Source organism: Chlorocebus sabaeus, chromosome 11 (genome assembly GCF_047675955.1).
Source record: "Chlorocebus sabaeus isolate Y175 chromosome 11, mChlSab1.0.hap1, whole genome shotgun sequence".
NCBI lineage: Eukaryota > Metazoa > Chordata > Mammalia > Primates > Cercopithecidae > Chlorocebus > Chlorocebus sabaeus.
The window spans coordinates 20,235,299-20,258,640 of NC_132914.1; the positions used below are offsets into that span (position 1 = coordinate 20,235,299).

A 23,342-nucleotide genomic window follows, 5' to 3' on the forward strand; every position below is an offset into this window, starting at 1 on the left:
TCCACTCTTTGTTGAATCTAAGCATACAAATGGACAGCTTTCTCTGGGTCTTTATTTCTGAAGACTCCTGTGTCACATAAGACTGCCATTAAATTTATTTGTTACTCTTTTCTCTTGTTAACCTGTCTTTGTTGTAGAAGCGTTGGCCATGACCCTTATGATAGGTGAGGAGATGTATGGAGTGCAGGGGCATGATCATGGCTCACTGCAACCTCAACCTCCGGGGCTCAAGTGAACCTCCCACTTCAGCCTCCTGAGTAGCCAGGACTTCAGGTGTGCCGTAGAGACAGGTCTCGCTATTTTACCCAGGCTGGTCTCAAACTCCTGGGCTCAAGTGATCCTCTCACTTTGGCCTCCCAAAGTGCTGGGATTACAGGTATAAGCCACCCTGCTGGGCTTCTGATAGTTTTTAATTTACAGTTTACAGTGTATTTCACTTTAATACATTCCTTATCTAAGATTGCCTTTGAGGTTTAAAACGTTCGAAGTTAATACCTTACATTGTACATGCCTCTGAAGGTATCTGTAAATGATAATGTCCCATGTAATTTATTATTTTTGCATTCCCTTAGAGGCAACATTTTATATAACAGCTGTCCAAAGGCCTAAGGCAGAGGATGTAATACTGGGTGTCACGGTATATGAGGACTTTCCCAAATGGGAAATGAGCATGGAGGCTCTGTTTTCAGGCAGTCAGTTCTATCCTCATTTTCCTGGAGTAGAAGCATCCCTAAAATTGACCTGTCCGAAAAATGTATCCTTGGGTCAGGGTGTAATGTGGACTCTTTTCCAGTCTCCTTTATTCCAATGACCTCTACCCTACTTTACAAAAGAAAGGCATAATTCTTCCTTATGCTAAATCTTAGTAAGGTGCAATACCCGGGTATGCAAAAATCTCCAGGACACCAAAGAAAGGCACAATTGACTGGTGAATAAGAATGAGTAACACATCCTTTCACAAGTCAGGTGGTTTTCAGTTGCTTGCTTTCAACAAGTTGAAAGAGAACCTAATCAGAGTTGTCAGCTGACAGATCATTAAAAGTATTTTTTCTTTGTTAGATCTTTATGCGATTTTTGGGCATATAATTTGAAAGGCATTCAAAGAATTGTGTGGCATTACTATAACAAAACTCCATTCATTCTCATCTGCTTTTTTATGCGAACAAATTTTTTCAACACTTACATCCATGGAATTGAAAACTTGGAATAGAACTGATGCTGAACTGTTTCTCAAAAAAAAAAAAACTCCATCCACTGAAGGTCATAATGTATATTAGAAAAAAGTCCACCCAAGTTCATTTCTGCAAGATGCATTGCCAATAAAATTTTGTTTTTGTGTTTAGTACTTACAAACATTTGAAATAGATGTGTTTTGATCAGTTGAAATAAGAGCTTTATGATCACAGAAAATGTAAAAAACAACCCAGATACTTCAATTTATGTACACATTTTTATTACAAAGAAATGTGGTAAGACAACCAAAATAGAGTTCAAATATAAAATATATTATTAGGATAAAATTCTAGAGGGGATATGGAACGTCAATATGAGTTCCAGAAGACAATGTTTGGAAACTGTATTTTCCAAACTGCATTTTTAAAAAATGGATATTAGTGGGTATTAAATCCCTACGGTATTTAGAATCCATTGGCTATACAGTCTTTAAAAAATGCGACAGATGAAATATTTATAAGCCGGAAGAAATGTAGCTGTCATTTTAAACTGTTTAAGAACATACACGGCTTTACAAAATTGTTTTCGAAGGCTCATGAACTAAAAAGTTTGAGGACCTTGAACCAAGATGTTTGCTCTGGGTTCAGGATGTCAATATCCCCAGGGGTATTCAAACATAGGGTGTATTAAAACCTGTCGCCCTATGTTGCGCATATAAATTTAGTACCTTACACCCTAGTGTTTTTTGCCCATTTTAAACGGCTCTCTTCGTAGACTGTAAGCTCGTTCTATTCCTGGCTCAGCGCCTGTACAGAGGGGACACTCCCCAAACACCCCCGGAATGAATGAGTTTATCGTGAGAACTCGGAAGGCTGCTAAAATCCCCGGCCAGCGTTGGAGTTTTCAGTCCGCGTGTCCCTGGGCTTCGAAGCCCAGCACGGCGTGGGAAGGTCCCGAGGAAACGCTGAGCACTTGCCGGGACCGGGCGGGGGCGGGCGCGGGCCAGCGGGGCGGGCTCCGGGCGGGGGCGCGGGCGCAGAACTCGCAGCCGGCTGAGGTGCCGCCTCGTGCCGCCGCGCAGGCGCGCAGTCGTCTCCGTGTGAGTGCGCGTAGTCGCGCGCCTGTCCCCGCGCGGGCTCCGTAGCGCGTGTGCAGGCTGACGCAGCTCGCGGGCCCTCCTCCTGCTCTGCAGCGGCGTCGGCGGAGTTTTGGGCGTTTGGGAGGGGGGCGAGGGAGCGAGAGTCGAGAGAGGGAGGCGGCGGCGGCGGCAGGGAGGAGGAGGAGGAGGAGCAGGCGCCGCCATGGCCGCCGCTATCACCGACATGGCCGACCTGGAGGAGCTCTCCCGCCTGAGCCCTCTGCCCCCCGGCAGCCCGGGTTCGGCGGCGCGGGGCCGGGCTGAGCCCCCCGAGGAGGAGGAGGAAGAGGAGGAGGAGGAAGAGGAGGCGGAGGCCGAGGCGGTGGCGGCGCTGCTGCTGAACGGCGGCAGCGGTGGGGGCGGCGGAGGCGGCGGCGGAGTGGGGGGCGGCGAGGCGGAGACGATGTCGGAGCCGAGCCCCGAGAGCGCCAGCCAGGCCGGGGAGGACGAAGACGAGGAGGACGACGACGAGGAGGAGGAAGATGAGAGCAGCAGCAGCGGCGGGGGTGAGGAGGAGAGTAGCGCCGAGAGCCTGGTGGGCAGCAGCGGCGGGAGCAGCAGCGATGAGACCCGGTCGCTGAGCCCCGGCGCCGCCAGCAGCAGCAGCGGGGATGGGGACGGCAAGGAGGGCCTGGAGGAGCCCAAGGGACCGCGGGGCAGCCAGGGCGGCGGCGGGGGCGGCAGCAGTAGCAGCAGCGTCGTCTCCAGCGGCGGCGACGAGGGCTACGGGACTGGGGGAGGCGGAAGCAGCGCGACCTCCGGGGGCCGGCGAGGCAGCTTGGAGATGTCGTCGGATGGGGAACCCCTGAGCCGCATGGACTCGGAGGACAGGTCAGTGCTCTGAAGCGTTTCCCTTTCCCTTCCTCCTCTTGAACTCCCGGGCCCCTCAGAGAGGGACCAAGGCGACTTTTTGCCGCGATCCCCCTGCTCCCCGAATCCTCGGCCCCTCCCCCAGGCTCTCAACTCGGAAATCTCTCGCCGCCGCCGCCGCGCCCCTCTCGCAGCGCATCGCGGCTTCCAACTCAAACCGTTCCCCCCCAACTCTCCTTTCCCCGCCCTCTTTCCCCTCGGCGCTTCGCTCCTCACGGACCTCAGGACGGCTCTAACTCGGAAACAGCCCCCAAACGGGCCCAGATCCTCTGGCGGAGCAGAAGAGGGCCTTGATGTACACACGTCGGTACTCAAGGTTAGCTTCATCCAACCGTGTTCGGGAACACTTGTCAGAACTATAATTGACAAGTGTTTCCAATATGGCTGGTCTCGCCTGGATTTAACAGAACTTCCTTGTCCAGGGGGGAGACCCCAGCTATCACTTTTCTCTACTTAAACAAAAAAGGATTGTTCTTTTGTATTAAATCCTTGCTTTCCAAATCCTTCATTTGTAGTCAGTCATGTGGTCTCCAACGTGATTTTAACAATCTTTTCTGTTTTGGGAGCATATCTGGGAAAAAGTTTTAAACACGTATAAATGGTTGTGGAAAAGAATAGTGAATTGATGGCCTTTTAAGATAACTTTGCGGAATCAGAGAGTTGGAATCGTAACAAAATACAGTGTGGAAGGTGCAATGTAGTTTGCGGCTTTATAGTAATGCTTCAATGTGAGAGTCATGATTTTACATGGTAATATTTAAAGTCCTATATTGGAGAGGTCTCGGAAGGAATGAGTATTATTTTTCTGACTAAAGCTTGTTAGAAGTAACTGGAGAGTGACACAAATGCGCATTTTTTCAGAACATTTAAAAAGTGTGATAGTATATGTTTCAATTGTCCTGTCATTACTTTTGGTGTGTTTGGGTTGGTTTTTAGTGTACTTTTAAAAAAACGAGAATCACATCATGCGTATTATGCCACTTCTAAAGTGTATTAGCATTTATTTTGACCATCTGCTTATGTTTTGACAATCAGTAAGATTTTTTTTTTTTGAAACATGCTCCCCAGAAAAGTATAGCAATGGAAAATTTAGTGGTCGGTAGTGATTTTCATTTAAGAGTTTAATATTCTGAAGTTCTAGGAATTCCGATTAATTGATTAAAAACGAACACCTTAGTATTTAATGCTACAAGTAAGACAGAGTCCTGGAGATTTTGAAAATCTAGCATTAGATTCTGTTTGACATTAACGTCTAGTTAAGAAAGTATCTTGGGGTAAAGTAGACTGTACAAACCTTAGGAAAATTGTGTTGAACTGTGTAGGCATGAGTAGGAAGGAGAATGTCTTCAAGAAAATTAAAAATTGATGTAAACTGCACAGTGAAGCATGTGCTATTTTTACCATTTTATTCTCCTCTAATACCATTACATATCTGAAAGTTAACATTAGTTTATAAAATCAGCGTTTTTCATTTACCCAGTATACACGTATACTTGCCTACCACTGTACAAATTCGATGTCTTCCATTTCTTTCCCACAACTTTGGTGCAAAATAGGTATTATTTTGACTTCGGTTTAACAGATGAAGAAGCAAGTTGAGTGTCTTACTCAGGACAGTAAATACAGCGTGGAAATGGTGGGCTGGATATGAGCAAAAGTTCTCAAGTCCCCTGTTACTTCCACTTAAGGGCTAGAATAATTCACCTTAAATAAGTGGAGGCAGGGCGCGAATAATTCACCTTAAATAAGTGGAGGCCGGGCGCGGTGGCTCACGCCTGTAAACCTGGCACTTTGGGAGGCCGAGGTGGGCGGATCACCTGAGTCGGGAGTTTGAGATCAGCCTGGCCAACACAGTGAAACCTTATCTACGTTAAAAATACAAAAATTACCCGAGAGTGGTGGCATGCGCCTGTGGTCCCAGCTACTCGGGAGGCTGAGGCAGGAGAATTGCTTGAACCCGGGAGGCAGAGGTTGCAGTGAGCCGAGATGGTACCACTGCACTCCAGCCTGGGCGACAGAGCGAGACTGTCTCAAAAAAACCAAGTGACGATATGTGTCAGAGTTTTGTTTTTAGTTAGTTTCTATTTACTACATCACTTCAGGAGACGAATTATTGGTTAAGTACATTTAGGAAGTGGAATTTTGGCTTTTATTTGACATTTGTGAGATATTTACTTGAGTATATAGTTTTTATGTCTTATTTCAGAATAAGAAGTAAAATATGGGTGTCAAATCCAACTGAAGTTAAAACTTGATAACCAAGTAAACTTGGTTTTCTTAATGCTTAATTTTAGAGACTACAAAATACTGTTTTAATGTCACCATTTCAGGGTAATAGATTTGTCACTTGTATGAAGAAGTCTTACTAGTGAAACTGACTTGTGGTCTTAATAATCTTAATTCTGAAACACCTCTTTGTTGCCTTTGAGATTTTTCTCCCAGTTATTTTGAGTTTGGAAAGGATCTATAATTATTATAAATTACTGTAGATTACATCAGTCTGTGGATTTTACAGATTGATATCATGGTAAGAAAACTTCATTTTTGTAACTAATGGAAGGGTAATCTTAGTTTTAAAGCGCTCTATAACATTTTTAGGCATTCCTATTACAAGGATTCCATTATCATAATGCCCATTTGCCTTCCTATTGTTTTGATTACGTTATACTTTTTAGTTTATCTGATATGCCGTAGAATTTGTTAAACATCTTTGTTAAATATCTTTTTCTTTTTTTTTTTTTTTTGAGACGGAGTCTCACTCTGTCACCCAGGCTGGAGTGCAGTGGCACAATCTCGGCTCACTGCAGCCTCTGCCTCGTGGGTTCAAGCGATTCTCCTACCTCAGCCTCCTGAGTAACTGGGATTACAGGTGAGTGCTACCACCTCTGGCTAATTTTTTATTTTTAGTAGAGATGAGGTTTCACCATGTTGGCCAGGCTAGTCTCGAACTCCTGACCACAGATGATCCTCCCACCTTGGACTTCCAAAGTGCTGGGATTACGGGAGTGAGCCACCACTACAGGCCATGTTAAATATCTTAAGTGTTACTTTTAAAAAGATAATTAGGCTGGGCATGGTGGCTCACCCCTGTAATTCCAGCGCTTTGGGAGGCCGAGGCTGGTGGATCATTTGAGGTCAAGGAATTCCAAGACCAGCCTGGACAACATGGTGAAACCCCATCTCTACTACAAATACAAATAAACAAGCCAGGCGTGGTGGTGCAGGCATGTAATCCCAGCTATTCAGGAGGCTGGGGCAGGAAAATTGCTGAACCTGGGAGGTGGAGGTTACAATGAACTGAGATTGTACCACTGTACTCCAGCCTGGGTGACAGAGCAAGACTCCATCTCAAAAAAAGATAATTAAATATAAAGACATAGATATTAGAGGTTGTGACCTGAGATGTCATTTATGGTATTGGAAGGTTTTGTGGTAAAAAGTGACTAATTTATGAAATGATTAAATACCACTTAGTACAAAAAGTTGATTTTTCTCCCCCCAGGAGAAAGTTATTCAAAACCAGTGTAAGTTTATAGCGTGTTTATTTTGGTAAATTTACAAAATCTTGAAATTTTATGTAATGTTATTTTTACTCTGATTATAAAGATAGGAGGGAGAAGTGTTTTGGTTTTAAAGATAATAGGGAGAAGTATTTAGCTATGTGAAACTACTAAAACCTAGCCTTTTTTTTTTTTTTTTACTTTGAACTTTTTTTCTCTTCAGTGAAACTGAGGTGCTTTTTAAAAAGTTACGCTCTTAGGTTAATTTCAGAGGCTATGGTAACTTAAAAACAAAAATAATATAATTTTTAAACATAATTTTATTTTCATTCTTCCAACACAGTATCATGTAAAAATAGTTTAAAATATAGTTGAATGAATGAGTCATCCAACAAATGATCAAATGTCAACACTTGTTACTGAACGTGTATTTATGCTAAAAAAGTTAATGCCAAGAAAATAGAAGACAGTCTCAATTTCAAGTAGTAAATTTGCTTTTAAATGGAATTTTAATATTTAAAATGCCCGTGGAATTAGTTTACAAATTAATACTAGCTATTGAATCAGTTAATATATGAAAGTACTCTTGTCCGGGCATGTGGCTCACACCTGTGATCCCAGCATTTCGGGAGGCCGAGGAGGGCAAATCACATGAGGTCAGGAGTTTGAGACCAGCCTGAGCATGAGCCACCACACCTGGCCTAAATCTTAATATTACTACCTATATTTCGATGTTTGAGTAGTATCTTTGACCTTTAGTTCCTCAACTACAAAACAGAGTTAGGTATTACTCTGAAGTGTTGTTTCGTGGTTTAAGTGAAATAACTTGTTAAAGAATGCTGTGAACTGCTTTGAAGAATCCATCCACGTTGCTTGAATGTGTGCATCTTTTCTGTTGTAGAATGGTATTTTGGAGGGCAGGGACATTTTTGCTTTTTTAGGATCTTTGTAAGTACCTAACATAATATCTTGGGTGTGGTGAATACTCCATTAATTACTAGCATTAAATTGAAAATACCAACAGTAGTATGTATGTATGCATTTATTTGTTTATTTTGAGACAGAGTCTTGCTCTGTCACCCAGGCTGGAGTGCAGTGGCGCGATCTCAGCTCACTGCAACCTCTGCCTCGCAAGTGGCTGGGACCACAGGCACCTGGCCCAACAGTAGTATTTATTTAACGTCTTGCTACTTCAAGTCTGTGAAAGGGGGACAATAATGGTTCCTATCCTGTATGATTGCTATGTGAATTACTTGTAGAGTATTTGGTACTCATTTATTAAGTGTTTACTATGTGAAGGGTATCTTCTACAGATGTATATGGAATCCCTGTTTTGTGACAGGTGCTTTATTTGTTTTGATATAGGGTCTCACTCTGTCACCCAGGCTGGAGTGAAGTGATGCGATCTTGGCTCGCTGCAGCCTCTGCCTCCCGGGTTCAAGCAGTTTTCCTGCCTCAGCCTCCTGAGTAGCTGGATTACAGGCACATGCCACTATGCCCTGCTATTTTTTTTTTTTTTTTTGTATTTTTAGTAGAGAGGGTTTCACCTTGTTGGCCAGGCTGATTTCGAACTCTTGACCTCAAATGATCCGCTTGCCTCGGCCTCCCAAAGTGCTGGGATTACAGGCTTGAGCCACCGTGCCCGGCCTCATGCCAGATACTCTTCTAGATGCTGGGGATGCAGCAGGGTATAAAACGAAGCCCTTACCTCATGAGTGGCAGAGAGAATCACTGCACAAATGAATTGATAGTAGCTAGCAACGTCTATTATTATGAAGTGCTATATGATCTGGAATGCCCAAAAGTCCTATATCAATCAGGTGTTAGATGTATGGCAAGAATCTGCAAATGAGTGTTGCAGAAATTTGCAAAAGGATATGGTAGACTAAAATATTTGATTACCGCATGTACATTTTAATTAGTTTTCTGTGACTGTTCTGTGGTGGGCCTAAAAGCCTTCATTTTAAATTGTTTTTAATATGTATGTGCAGCTAGTTATAAAAAAAGATAACTAGTTTTTTTTTAGGCAATAACTAGTTGCACGTACATATTAAAAACAATTAGAAAAGAAATGGAATGCTTCATGAATTTGCGTGTCATCCTTGTGCAGGGCCATGCTAATTTTCTCTGTATTGTTCCAAGTTTATCATGTATGCTGCTGAAATGAGCATGCCTGTTATCTATTGGTAAAAAGTTTTGGAATAAGTTTTCTAGTAATGACAATGCATAGCAGTGGTCTAATCCATGATTAATTTATTTTTATGATGAATAGTTTGCATTTGTGAAAGTAATAATTATATTGGTCTTAAAAACTAAGACCCATTGCACCCCATTTAGTGATAAGAAACGTGATGGTATCTCCTCAGATATTTAGTGTTTAAAGAGCAGGCTAAAGAGATTATTGTGTTCTGTTTTTTCTGTAAATTGCGACATGGTGCATTCAAATTAGAACTGGAGGCAGGTATGGTTACTCACACCTGTCATCCCTGCACTTTGGAAGGCTAAGGTGGGAGGATCCCTTGAGCCTAGGAGTTCGAGACCAGCCAGGACAACGTAACAAGATCCTATCTACAGGCTGGGCATGGTGGCTCAAGCACTTTGGGAGTCCAAGGCAGGCGGATCACGAGGTCAGGAGATCAAGACCATCCTGGCTAACACGGTGAAACCCCATCTCTACTAAAAATACAGAAAAAAATTAGCCGGGCATGGTGGCAGGCATCTGTAGTCCCAGCTACTTGGGAGGCTGAGGCAGGAGAATGGCGTGAACCCAGAAGGCGGAGCTGGCAGTGAGTGAGCAGAGTTTGCATCACTGCACTTCAGCCTGGGTGGCAGAGCGAGACTCCGTCCCAGCTACTTGAAAGGCTGAGGCAGGAGGATCACTTGGGCCCAGGAGTCTGAGGCTGCAAAGAGCTATGATCGTGCCACTGTAGTCAAACCTGGGTGACAGAGCAAGACTCTCTCATGCACACACAAAAATAACAAAGCAAAAAAAGTAGAGTTGGAACGTGTTGTATAGTCAGTGACTAAGGATTTTGTGTGGGAAGGGGGACAGATTTTAGGCTTGGGTAAATGATGAGAGAATTCTAGAAAGCCTAACTGAAACATATAGGCAGGAATGAGCATAGCATGTTCAGGAGAATAAAAATTCTTTTTATTCTCTTCACTTTCTGGCTGTATAACTCCCTAGTTCACATTCAAGTCTTACCTCGAACAGGCTGGTTCCTTGTTAGACATATTGTCAACATTCCGAGTTCTTTATTACCCTCACCCCAATATGGGTAATTGTTTACCATTTATCTCCGCCGCTGGGTTGTGTGCTCCCTGAGAAAAGAGACCATGTCTGTCTTGATTGGCACTTTATCTGTAGCACCTGGCTATGTAAATGTTATTTATTTCTGAATACGTTTTCTTGAGGATTTAATTTGAACAATAGTTTGCATCGTTTTTCCAGACACAACTGTCACTAGACTAACTAAAGGAACATTGAGTAGTGAAAGAGCATGGATGTAATCTAACTTCTCAGGAGAAGTTGCTTCTTTATCTGTAAAATAGGAGTAGTGCTAGGATTAAGTGAGATGACATGCAAAGGGGTTATGTATTTACTTCATAGAGTTGTTTATATCCCCATTTCTCATGCAGAGAAGGTGCAGTGGAAAGAATACTCCAGATGAGGATAAGTGATCAGTATTGTAGTCTTGACTTTATTGCCGTCAGGAAATGTGGCAAATCATTCATTTCTGTGAAGCTCAGATTGATTCTTTTTCTTAAAAATGAGGGTTTTTGACAAAACAGTATAAAGTAATTTGGAGCTCAAATGTGAGGGTACTGCTGTAGGGTTGGCAAGTACTTTAAATACAGTTAAACAAATAGGTAACGTATTATCTTCTTTAGACAAACTTGGAATATTGCCGTGTGTGGCTTTGTTATATCCAAGATCTCAAGGATATTTTAGGTAGGTTCTTTTGGGTTTAAAAGTCACCATATTTCTTTAAAATTTTTTTTTTTATTTTTGAAAATAGAGATTAGGTCTTGCTATGTTGCCAAGACTGGTTTTCAACTCCTTGGCCTCCCAAAGTGCTGGGATTACAGGCATGAGCAACCATTCTTGGCCAGAAGTCATCATATTTCTACTTCATATTTATGGTGTTGTATTGAAATATCCATTTGTGTTTATTTCCTCTAGGCTATAACATTTTGAAAGTAAAGATCCGGCCGGACATGGTGGCTCACACCCATAATAAAATACAAAAATTAGGTGCATGCCTGTAATCCCAGCTACTCGGGGGGCTGAGGCAGGAGAATAGCTTGAACCTGCGAGGTGGAGGTTGCAATGATCTGAGATCGTGCCATTGCACTCCAGCCTGGACAACAGAGCAAGACTCCTATCTCAAAAAAAAAAAAGAAAGTAAAGATGAGGTCTCATTTATACTTGCAGAACTTGCCTTCTGCACTCACTTAGTATGTTGTTGCCTGTATTCATTCTCAGTAATTGGTTGAATTCAACTGAATGTGGAAATACCTGATTGCATATTTCTTTCTCAGTTTCATTAGTGTGGCTGATGAAAGAAAAAGAGAATAGTTGTTTTTGTTTTGTTTGTACTTCGAGACAGGGTCTTGCTCTGTCACTCATGCTGGAGTGCAGTGGTACCATCACAGCTCACTGCAGTCTTAAACTCCTGGACCCAAGTGACTCTCCTGCCTCAGCCTTCCAGATAGCTGGAGCTACAGGCATGCACTACCATGCCCAGCTAATTTTTTCATTTTTTGTACAGATGGGATCTCCCTGTGTTGCCCAGGCTAGTCTTGAACCCCTGAGCTCAAGCAGTCCTCCCACCTTGGCCTCCCAAAGTGCAGGGGTTACAGATGTGAGCCACCACACCTGGCCATCATTACTTTTCGTAAATATTTTTTAAAGTACAAAGAGTAGATGAATTGGCCATAGATTTTTTTAGTGTTTTAAATTAATCTCGGAAATTGTTACTTCAACATGTGTTTTGAGGTGTTGAGTCAAGAATGACAGTAGTCATTCTTGTCAGAAATGTATACTGAAATTATCTGATGTTTTTCCTCAGAATTTCCTTAGTAAAGTTCTTTTTATGATTTAATACTAATTAAACCTTCAAATGTAATTGCTTCTTTATGAAATGGGTGTTCTTCATAGTGGGTTCTTTTTTTAAACATACCATCTTTGTGTATATACATTTCTCTGGAAATGTTTGTAAAAAGGTAAAGATAACTTCCTTAGTGTAATTGTGTTGAAGTGGAATGTTTCTAGTGTTTGTGAAGATAGCAATGACTGGCTGATACTTTAAGCTGGATGAAAAATGTGGGTGAAGTAATCTTAAAGGGTGATAGATTTGATAGGATAAATTTAAAGTAATGTGCTCAGTGCATAGTGTGATAAAAGAATGTGGCCTACTTGTTTTCCATAGACTATATTTCATCATTGTTGCATAAAGTCCCTTTTGGCCAATTTAATGAATGCTGCTGGGTCTTCAGGAAAAAAAAATCGTTTGTCTTTAACCAGAGAAATAATTGTGAGGATAGAAAGTAGTCTTTTTCTTGATGATAAAAATTCATTCTAGCTTTTTAAATTACAGTGATAATAGCTTGTAATAATAGTGATAATATCTTGGTTTTGGCTAATGATTTTTAGTGTGCTTCCAGTTAATTTTTTTTTTTTGAATTATTTTAGTGTGACAAAGCCATATATTTTACTTGCCTTAAAAAATACTATTTAAGTTTTTCGCTAAAAATGATGAGCATTTACTGTGTGCAAGGCACTAACTAGGTTTGGGAGTTTACTCTGAATAGAAGTTTATAGGTGACAGTACAAATTAACTGGATCATGTGGGAGCAGAATTCCTTCCACCTTAGATGAATAGGAAGGGCATTAGGGAAATTTGACTTATTTGTAACACACACACGAAACACATGTAATAAAATAGGCACTTGTCTTTACTTTTTTTTTCCTAATTGTTTGAGTTTATAGACCAAAAAGCCTACAGCACCACCGCAGTTTTGAAAGCAAAATCAGGTGGCCTTATAGAATCTGTTGTGTCTAAATTCCTTAATCCTGTTTAAGACCAGTTTTATAATTTGCTCTTTGTCCTTCGTAAATAGAAAAAGTGACTACCCCATTGCCTTGGGAAGGAATGTTTGGAGTTGGATTTGATGTTGTCATTGTTAGGCTCAAATCTGTTTCAGTGACCTAAGTTCTAAATTTGGGACAATTTCTTTGTACCCTCAGTATTGCTTTCTATGACTGACCTTGAATTTTTATGAAGCTAATTGACTTGTAGGAATCAAAATTTAATAGTTTATCTTGTTAGTAAAACTATCTGCCTGAATGGGTCAAATTTTATGTAGATGTTAAATATCTTTTGTATTATGTACTATGAATGTACAAAACCAAAGAACTTTTGCTTGTGTGCTACACTAGATGAAAGTTTTGCATACTAGATGAAAATGTCAGTCTGGCACAGTGACTCATGCCTGTAATCTCAGCATTTTGGGAGGCTGAGGAGGGAGGATAGCTTCAACCCAGGAGTTTGAGACCGGCGTAAGCAACATAGTGAGATCCCATCTCTACCAAAAAAAAAAAAAAAAAAAAGAAAGAAAACAGCCAGATATAGTGGTGCATACTTGTAGTCCCAGCTACTCAGGTGGGAGGATCACTTGAACCTGGGAAGTTGAGGCTCCAGTGACCTATGATTGTGCCACTGCACAGAGTGACAGAGTGAGACACTGTCTCAAAAAAAAAAAAAAGAAAATGAAAAATGAAAGAAAAGAAAAAATATGTCTTTTTTTTAGTTGCCATTTTGATGTATACTATAGGCTGTATTTCAGTTATTTCTTAAATCAATTCATTCAAGTTTCTCCTTTGAATGTATAGTAGTAGGACAGTTTTTTTGGCATTACTGTTTTGCACTTGTTTGACTATGGGCAAATCTTAGTTTATCTGAAAGAAAAGGATATGAATAACAGTTTATTAGAGTTGTAAGCATTACAGAGTTAATACACATCAAACATTGTTCCAGTTATTTCGGCTGCCTGGCAGCCCTTTTCCAACATTTAGTGGTTTAAAACTACAGCATTTATTTAACTTACGAATCAGTGATTTGGGCCGGGTTCTGCGGGGTCAGCTCATTTCTGCTCTACTAGGTATCAGCTTGTGGAAGCAGCTTAAAGACTAGGGGCTGGAATCAGAATGCCCACTGACTCATGTCATGTATCTGTCACATGTCTGGTGCCTGGGCTGGGAAGACTCAAAACAGCTGGGACTCAGAACAGCTGGGGCTTCTCAGGCATCCCTCTCTAGCTCTGTGTATGTTCTTCACGGGATCTCTTCAACTTTGCGGCTTCAGGGGAGCCAGATTTCTTAAATGGTAGTTGAGGACCCCCAAGCTGAGTGTTCCAAGAGCGAGGCCAGGCTGAAACTGTATTCGCTTTTGACTTAGCCTTGGAAGTCTGGCAACATCACTTCTGCAGAAGTCTTAGGCCTTATCAAATTCAAGGGGAGGTAATACAGACAACACCTATTAGTGCTGTGTAATAAGAAGAGGAATAAGGATGGGGTCTTTCAAAAGTGACCATCTTTTAATTTTTTTTAATTTTTGAGAGACAAGGTCTCGCTTGCTGGGTTGACCAGGCTGGAGTGCAGTGGCTATTCATAGGCACAGTCATGGCATACTGCAATGTTGAGCTCTGATACTCAAGCCGTCCTACCACCTTAGCCTCCTGAGTAACTGGGACTACAGTTGTGCATCACTGCACCTGGCCTAAAAGTGGCCATCTTTTATTTTATTTTTATTTATTTATTTTTGAGATAAATTCTTGCTCTGTCATCCAGATGGGAGTGCAGTGGCACAATCTTGGTTCAGTGTACCTCCACCTCCCGGGTTTAAGTGATCCTCCCGCCTCAGCCTCCTAAGTAGCTGGGATTACAGGTATACTCCACCGCACCCAGCTAATTTTTGTATTTTTAGTAGAGGTAGGGTTTCACCATGTTGACCAGGCTGGTCTCGAACTCCTGATCTCAGGTGATCCACCCACCTCAGACTCCCAAAGTGCTGGGATTTTTATTTTTATTGAGATGGAGTTTCACCATATTACCCAGACTGGTCTTGAACTCCTGGGTTCAAGTGATGTGTCTGCCTCAACCTCCCAAAGTGCTGGAATTACAGGCAAGAGCCACTGCTGCTGGCCAAAAGAGGCCATCTTTAAAAAGATACAATCTGAGGCCAGGCGCGGTGGCTCACGCCTGTAATCCCAGCACTTTGGGAGGTCGAGATGGGCGGATCACGAGGTCAGGAGATCGAGACCGTCCTGGCTAACACGGTGAAACCCCATCTCTACTAAAAATACAAAAAATTAGCCAGGCGTGGTGGCAGGTGCCTGTAGTCCCAGCTACTCGGGAGGCTGAGGCAGGAGAATGGCATGAACCCGGGCGGCAGAGCTTGCAGTGAGCCGAGATTATGCCACTGCACTCCAGCCTGGGCAACAGAGCAAGACTGTCTCAAAAAAAAAAAAAAAAAAAAAAAAAAAAATGTGACACAAGCACATAGAACAATTCAGGATATATAGCAAATGCTCAGTGTTAGCTGTTAATATAAAAAGTGGAAACATGATTTAGAGTGCCTTTTGCTACTTTATATAGTAGGTTACATAACTGGTTTTTTTCGTTAATAGTCATAACCTGTAAGAGGCAAGGTTGTTCATGGTTTTCTTTTTCTTTTTTTTGTTGTTGTTCATGGTCTTCTTGAAGTACATGTTTGTTTCATTTGGTTGTTTTAGCTTTTAATCCCTTTGTCAAGCTTAGAATAAATATTAGGGCAAATAATTATAATCTGTTTCAATGGATGGAGATGAGAAATGGTAACTCAAGTAAAGAATTTTTACTCTTAGAATTGTGCAATAGGTGTACAATTTCAGAGTTCCTAAGATATAGGGGATTCTTAAATGTTTTTGCAATGTTTTGAATTTTACCCTTTAAGAAATTGATTATAAGGGTGGGAGAGACATAGTGTAATTTTTCTAGTATAAGTGGCAGTTTTATAGATGAAAGGAATATCACCTGTTAGCTGAATGATAGTTTACCTGTTAATATGATTAGAATAGGATTTCCTTTGTATTGTTGTAATGTTTACCTAGTTGGATAAATAGGCTTTGAAAAACTATATAGACTTAATGTTCCTTTTTAAAAGTTTTTTTTGTAGAGGTGGGGTCTTTTCATGTTGCCCAGTCTGGTCTCGAACTTGTGGCCTCAAGCAGTCCTCTCACCTTGGCCTCCCAGCGTGTTGGGATTATAGGCGTGAGCCACTGTGCCTGATCTATATATATATATATATTTTTAAGAGTCTTGCTCTTTTTCTCAGGCTGAGTGCAGTGGCTCGATCAATCTCAGCTCACTGCAACCTCCGCTTCCTGGGTTCAAATGATTCTTCTGCCTCAGCCTCCTGAGTAGCTGGGATTACAGGCACGTGACACCATGCCCGGCTAATTTTTATATTTTTAGTAGAGATGGGGTTTTGCCATGTTGGCCAGGCTGGTCTCAAACTCCTGACCTCAGGTGATCCACCCGCCTTGGCCTCTCAAAGTGCCGGGATTATAGGCGTGAGCCACCTCACCCGAACAAATGAATTTAAATTTGAAGTGGATGTTTGTGGATGATACATGTTTATGTCAGTTTTAGCATCCAATTTCTTTCTTTCTTTGTTTTTTGAGTCAGTCTTGCTCTGTCACCGGGGCTGGAGTGCGTTGGAGGTGGGATCACAGCTCACTGCAAACTGCACCTCCACGGCTCCAGTGATTTACCCCACCTCAGCCTCCCAAAATGCTGGGATTACAGGCTTGATCCACCGTGCCTGGCCCCCAATTTATATTTTTATTCTGTTTTGGCTGCTTGGTCCTGCAAATCTGATTTGGAGATGTGGACAGTCTCCATGTCTCCATGTGTATCTTAGTTTGTTCTTTTTTAAAAATAGGGATGGGGTCTTGTCATGTTGCCAGGCTGATCTCCAATTCCTGAGCTCAGTTAGTTTGCCGCCTCTGCCTCTCAAAGTGCTGGGATTAACAGGTGGGAGCTACTGCGCTGACCACATTAGTTCTACTGATTTAGGAACAGGGATTAGTAGTAAGGACATTTTATTTGGAAGACAACATTGCTTAATGACCTTAATTGTTTTTATTTCCTGTCACAAATGCAAAAGTGACTAGAACCTCACACTGAGACTCTTAATACTGTTTTATGTCAACTTGTAATTGTTACCCCACCTCACACTGAGACTCTTAATACTGTTTTATGTCAACTTGTAATTGTTAACCCACACACACACTTGTCTAGACCCGTAAGTGAAGGGACGATTCACAAAGTAATTGTGGGGAAAGGCCTTTAATTGGTTAAGGTATAAGGTATATGATTTGCAGGCATGATTTTATGTGAATTAAGATGTGAAGGCGTAAATTAGGGTGGTAGAAACACCAGTGCAGCAGAGCCGTAGCCTTTTTATTCAGTGATGTATTTGTAGAAAATTCTGAAATTCGTAGATTTTAGTTTTTTTGAATGTCAATAAATTATGCTTGATTTCAGGTTATACACTCTCAATCCTTCAAGTCCTTGTCCTCTACCTTCCTTTAAAGTTAGACATTTCAGTGTTTGCTTTGGTGGCACGTATGCTAAAAAAAATAAAGTTGAACATTTCAGTAGGCTAGACCTCACTAAAGGTATGACAGGTGGGTGGAGGGGGGAGAATGACCCAAAATTACCAAGGAAAATCTACAACACAAATAAATTTGCTCACAGAACTGAAAAGAGGACTGCCAATAAGGCTTGCCCCTATCCATTTGACCTCAGACTGAATTTCACATTCAGCAGTTAACCTCAGAATAAAAGTATTCCCGTTTAGAAACATATTCTTTTGATCTGTTTTAGGGAGGTGCTCAAGCTTTGGTGGTTCTCAGATTTTTGTTGTTGTTTTTTTTTGAGATAGAATCTTGCCCTGTCATCCAGGCTGGAGTGCAGTGGCACAATCATAGCTCCCTGCGGCCTCGGACTTCTAGCAATCCTCCCACCTTAGCCTCCTGTGTAGCTGGGATTACAGGCACGTACCAACATGCCCAGCTAATTTTTTTCTTTTTTTTTTTAGAGACAGGCTCTTGTTATGTTGCCCAGGTTGCTCTTGAAGTTCCAGCCTCTAGAAATCCTTCCGCCCCAGCCTCCCAAGTTGCTGGGATTGTAGGCGTGAACCACTGCGCCTGGCAGAAGTCGTTATTTCAATAGCCCTTTAAGAAAATGTGTTGCTATTTGGTAATAAGACAACACTTGGCAAGCGGTACTTTCTTAAAGATTATTTGCCGTGTGTAATCAGAAACCGTAGTAGTGAACTTTTCTCAGTTACTTTAAGATCATAGTTTTGTCCTTCTCAGTCATGGTAACATAAGCATCCATGTATTGTTTCCTATGCTCATGCACCTTAGCATTTAGCAAACTGATCTTTATAACTTTCTCAATATTGGCAACATTCAGAATCAGCCCTGGTCACGTCCACCAAGCAGATACTTGCCTGGAAGTAATTTGAGTCTCAAAGATGGGGCTGTTCTGGATGTATGAGTGAGACAGTCTTCAAATTTCCAAAGGAAACTGTTTTTATAAAATCATGCAGTTAGTTGCTCTAGCTGTTGGGTGGAAAACTGGTCTGCTAGATAGTTTCTAAACTAAGGGAAAAGAGGAAAAGAGAATGTTGTTGATGTTGAAAATATCTCAGGTTGCTCCCTAAATATTCTACTGGCATCTCTAACAACGTGTGTGTAGGTGTTTTTTAAACTTAAAAATTCGGTTTACCATTTTACCGTATGAAACAATTTCTTAGATGGTTTGGTCAGTTTCAGTTGGGTAACGACACTAGTCAAAGAGATTTTTTTTTTTTTCTCATTAAACTTTTTTAGTGGGTCTCAAAATTCCATAACAAATTTTTGGTCAAGTTGTTTCCATTAAAAAGTACTGATTTTAAAAACTAATAACTTAAAACTGCCACTTGCAAAAAAGAAAACCAAAGTGGTCCACAAAACATTCTCCTTTCCTCTGAAGGTTTTACAATGCATTGTTATAACCAGTCTTTTACTGCTAAACTTAAATGGCCAATTGAAACAAAACAGTTCTGGGACTGTTCTTCCACCACTGATTAAGACCAGGGTGGCAGATATTAGGGATAATATTCATTTAAGCTTTTGAGCTTTCTGGGCAGATTTGGTGACCTTGCCAGCTCCAGCAGCCTTCTTGTTCACTGCTTTGATGACATCTACCACAACAGTCTGTCTCATACCATGAACAGCAAAGTGACCCAGAGGTGGATAGTCTGAGAAGCACTCAACATACGTGGGCTTGCCAGGAACCATATCAACAATGGCAGCATCACCAGAGTTCAAGAAGTTAGGGCCATCTTCCAGCTTTTCACCAGAACGGCGATCTATCTTTTCCTTCAGCTCGGCAAACTTGCATGCAGTGTGAGCCGTGTGGCAATCCAGTACAGGGCATAGCCAGCACTTATTTGGCCTGGATGGTTCAGGATAATCCCCTGAGCAGGGAAGCCAGCTGCTTCCATTGGTGGGTCGTTTTTGCTGTCACCAGCATCGTTGCTGTGATGAACATCCTTGACAGACGCATTCTTGACATTGAAGCCCACATTGTCCCCAGGAAGAACTTTCCTCAAAGCTTCATGGTGCATTTCAACAGATTTTACTTCAGTTGTAACATTGACTGGAGCAAAGGTGACCACCATACCAGGTTTGAGAACACCAGTCTGCACTCAGCCAACAGGAACAGTACCAATACCACTACTTTCTGTAGACATCCTGGAGAGGCAGGCAAAGGGGCTTGTTAGTTGGACAAGTTGGTGGTAGGATGCAGTCCAGAGCGTCAAGCAGCGTGCTTCCACTGGTATTGCCATCCTTACGAGTGGTTTTCCATCCCTTGAACCAAGGCATGTTAGCATTTGGCTCCCACATGTTGTCACCATTCCAGCCAGAAATTGGCACAAATGCTACTGTGTTGGGGTTGTAGCCAATTTTTTTAATGTAAGTGCTGACTTCCTTAACAGCTTCCTCATATCTCTTCTGGCTGTAGGGTGGCTCAGTGGAATCCGTTTTGTTAACACTAACAATGAGTTGTTTCACCCCCAGTGTGTAAGCTAGAAGGTCGTGCTCCTAGGTCTGTCCATTCTTGGAGATACTGGCTGCAAATCACCAACACCAGCAGCAACAATCAGGACAGCACGGTCAGCCTGAGATGTCCCTGTAATCATGTTTTTGATGAAGTCTCTGTGTTCTGGGGCATCGGTGATACTCACGTAGTACTTGCTGGTCTCAAATTTCCGCAGGGAGGTATCAGTGGTGATACCACATTCACACTCAGCTTTGAGTTTATCCAAGACCCAGGCCTACTTGAAAGAGCACTTTCCCATCTCAGCAGCCTCCTCACATTTTTCAGTGCTGCTTTTGTCGATGCTAGCACATTTGTAGTTCAGATGGCCAGTAGTGGTGAACTTGTACAAATCTACGTGTCCAATGAAATCAATGTTGATATGAGTCTTTTCCTGTTTTGGCTTTTAGGGGTAGTTATCACGACACCTGGGTTCTGGCGGCAACCCCATTGCGGAAAAAAAAATAAAGCTAGTCAAAGAGATCTTTTCAGTTCCTGCTACTCAAAATGTCACAGCAGCATCAAGCGGGCACTTGTTAGACATGCTTTATCTCAGGACCTACCCTAAACCTACTGAATCAGAATCTGCAGTTAATAAGGGCCCTTTTGATTTATATATACATGAAAGTTTGAGAAATACTGCTTTAGATTAAGCTATCTGCATAGTGTGAGTGTATTGTCTGGCTTAGGTATTCTTCCAAATATCAGGCTGTATAGGTCTTCACGTTTCATGAAATCAGTAGATGTTCATTGAAAAGGAGAATTAACTGTGTGAAAAAATTTAACATCTATATGGTCCTAGAAATACTGTAAATTTAGGTGAGTTGTCTCTTGTTATGTAATGTATTATAGGAGGAAAGGCACTGCTTTCTGTGAAATCCCTATCTACCTCAGGGTCCTGTCACAATCAGAAGTTACCTGTCGTTTGTGTTTTCTGTCCTCTACTGTTGCATCAGGTCTCTTGCCTTCATCATGAGAATGGAGAGGACCACTGGTGGCAGCATGGGTGTGGGGCCAAAAGGGAGCCTGGAGTTTTAGGATTGGATATTTTGTAGAAGTGGCAGGAGCCTAAGAGGGGTTGTGAAGCAGAACTTCTGTTGGCCCTTATCAGCTTGAGGGAGACTCTGTGTGTGGGATGTCTTGAGTGTCCCAGGACCTGCCTCTCACCTTGTCTCCCATTGTATTCACAGCTTAGTCCCCAGTGGTAGGCAAAGCTCATGCTCTTAACATTTGTATTATGCTGTCTTTATCAGGAGCTACATGCACATGAAGTATTGTTTCAAGTATGTGATATCACGCATAGACTCAACAATGCTTACTCTTCCCAGATTTTGGACTTTTTTTTACGGTTCCTTTTCTTTGGTAAAGGTACTGAGCAAAAGTACATGAAGTACTATGTAGATAGATTCCATAATGATGTTTCACAGGTATATACATCTCTCTTAACCTTACCTTGTCCAGTTAAAAAAATTGATTTGGTTTTCAACTAATTTTGGACTTTTTAATAAAAGCAGCATAGGTACAACATGGTTAAAATGGTATAAAAAGGGTGTATACAGTGAAAGATAAGTTTCTCTCCCACTCATCCCTTCTCCCATATATTCACTAGGTTTCATTTATCTTTCTGTGCCCTTGGAGACTAGCTATATCTCTGTCTCCCTCCCCCACTTAGGTATGCAAATTGGAACATTACTACCCTTCACTTGTGTTTGTTTTACTTAACTATACCTTGCAGATTGTTCCATGGTAGTTCATTGAGTTTTTATTACTTTTCCTGAGATTGTTTATAAATTGGTTATGATTGGTTGTTCACTTAGAATTATTAGTATTTGCCTTAGAGTTAAATTAGTATGGTTTATGTAAGTATGTGCTTTATAGTTGAATGTTTTAAAATATATAAAGCATGCGGTAGGGAAAATAGGTAACCATTTCAGGATTAAGGGCCTCATGAAACTTGAAATTTTCTCGTTCTGTGGCCCAGGCTGGAGTGCAGTGGTGCTTTCTTGGCTCACGGGAAACTCCGCCTCCTGGGTTCACACCATTCTCCTGCCTCAGCCTCTGGAGTAGCTGAGACTACAGGCGCCCGCCACCACGCCCGGCTAATTTTTTGTATTTTTAGTAGAGATGGGGTTTTACCGTGTCAGTCTTGATCTCCTGACCTCGTGATCCGCCCTCCTTGGCCTCCCAAAGTGCTAAGGTTACAGGTGTGAGCCACCGCCCGGCCAGGGGAAACTTGAAATTTCTAGGGTTTAAATAAAATTTGTATTTCGTTGTAGAAAACCACCATACCCAAGGTTACTCCTGCAACAACAAACAATATATGCATATTCAGATATTCAAGAACTGATTCACATTTGAGAGTTTTACAGAGATTACAGAGTTTTAGAATGAAGCCTTAGAAATGCAATTTAGAATCTTATGTTGACTAGGCAGGTAAATATATATTTATTGCATTTAACTAACTAGGTAGATAGATGAGCTTAGATACTAGAATATCCTTTAAAGGAAAACCCAAGACATTTTTCATATCTGAAGCATCCTACAAAAATATCTGCTTTTAAAAATGGATATGTTTCTAGCGTGGGCTACAATACAAGACTCCGCCTCTACAAAAAAAAAAAAAAAAAAATTAGCTGGGTGCAGTGGGTTATGCCTGTAGTCCTAGTACTTTGGGAGGCCAAGGCAGGAGGATTGCTTGAGCCCAGCCTGGGCAACATAAAGAGACCTCGTGTTTACAGAAATTTAAAAAATTTAGTCGACCATAGTGGTGCACACCTGTAGGCCCGGCTACTGAGGAGGCTGAGGTAGGGGGATCACTTGAGCCTGGTAGGTCAAGGCTGCAATGAGCCGTGTTAGCACCACTGCACTATAGGCGTGGCAACGGGGTGAGGATCCTGCCTTAACATCCCCCTAACCCCCCACAGTGGGTATGTTTGATGTTAGACACAGATCATTATAAAGCTTACTTAAGCTAACAAAATCCAAGTAAATTTTCTCCGGTGTGAGTGAATAGGTTGTATTGGTATATAGGTGAATGTTCTTTTTAGTTTTTGAGACAGAGTCTCACTCTGTCACCCAGGCTGGAGTGCAGTGGTATTATCTTGGCTCACTGCAGCCTCCACCTCCCAGGTTCAAGCAATTCTCTGCCTCAGCCTCCTGAGTAGCTGGGATTACAGGCATGCGCCACCACGCCCTGCTAATTTTTGTATTTTTAGTAGAGATGTGGTTTCACCATCTTGACCAGGCTGGTCTTGAACTCCTGACCTTGTGATTCACCCACCTCAGCCTCCCAGAGTACTGGGATTATAGGCGTGAGCCCCCGCACCTGGCCTGAATGTTCTTTTTTTGTTGTTTTTTTGAGATGGAGTCTAGCTGTGTCGCCCAGGCTGGAGTGCAGTGGCACGATCTCTGCTCACTACAATCTCCGCCTCCTGGGTTCACGCCATTCTCCTGCCTCAGCCTC

General features: G+C 42.0%; 1 protein-coding gene, 1 non-coding gene and 1 pseudogene across 6 annotated transcripts in view; 1 reads left to right on the top strand and 2 right to left on the bottom strand.

The window, feature by feature from the left end:
• Nucleotides 1-2,251: 2,251 nt before the first annotated feature.
• Nucleotides 2,252-23,342, top strand: part of AEBP2 (AE binding protein 2) — an 83,332-nt gene continuing 62,241 nt past the window's right edge. Inside the window, exons 1-3 of one of the 5 annotated variants that reach the window (XM_073020532.1) lie at nt 2,252-3,142; nt 3,407-3,497; nt 5,929-6,050. In XM_073020532.1, coding sequence (XP_072876633.1) covers nt 2,475-3,142; nt 3,407-3,497; nt 5,929-6,050 — 881 coding nt within the window. In that variant the 5' untranslated portion in view covers nt 2,252-2,474. The remainder of the gene's footprint in view (nt 3,143-3,406; nt 3,498-5,928; nt 6,051-23,342) is intronic. The other 4 variants (XM_073020531.1, XM_007967849.3, XM_007967847.3 and 1 more) reach the window with 4 other exon arrangements.
• LOC119621313 (U6 spliceosomal RNA) lies at nt 8,747-8,852 on the bottom strand. The gene has a single exon (XR_005237864.1). It is a non-coding gene; the product is annotated as a U6 spliceosomal RNA (small nuclear RNA).
• LOC119621297 (elongation factor 1-alpha 1 pseudogene) lies at nt 18,502-20,156 on the bottom strand (annotated as a pseudogene).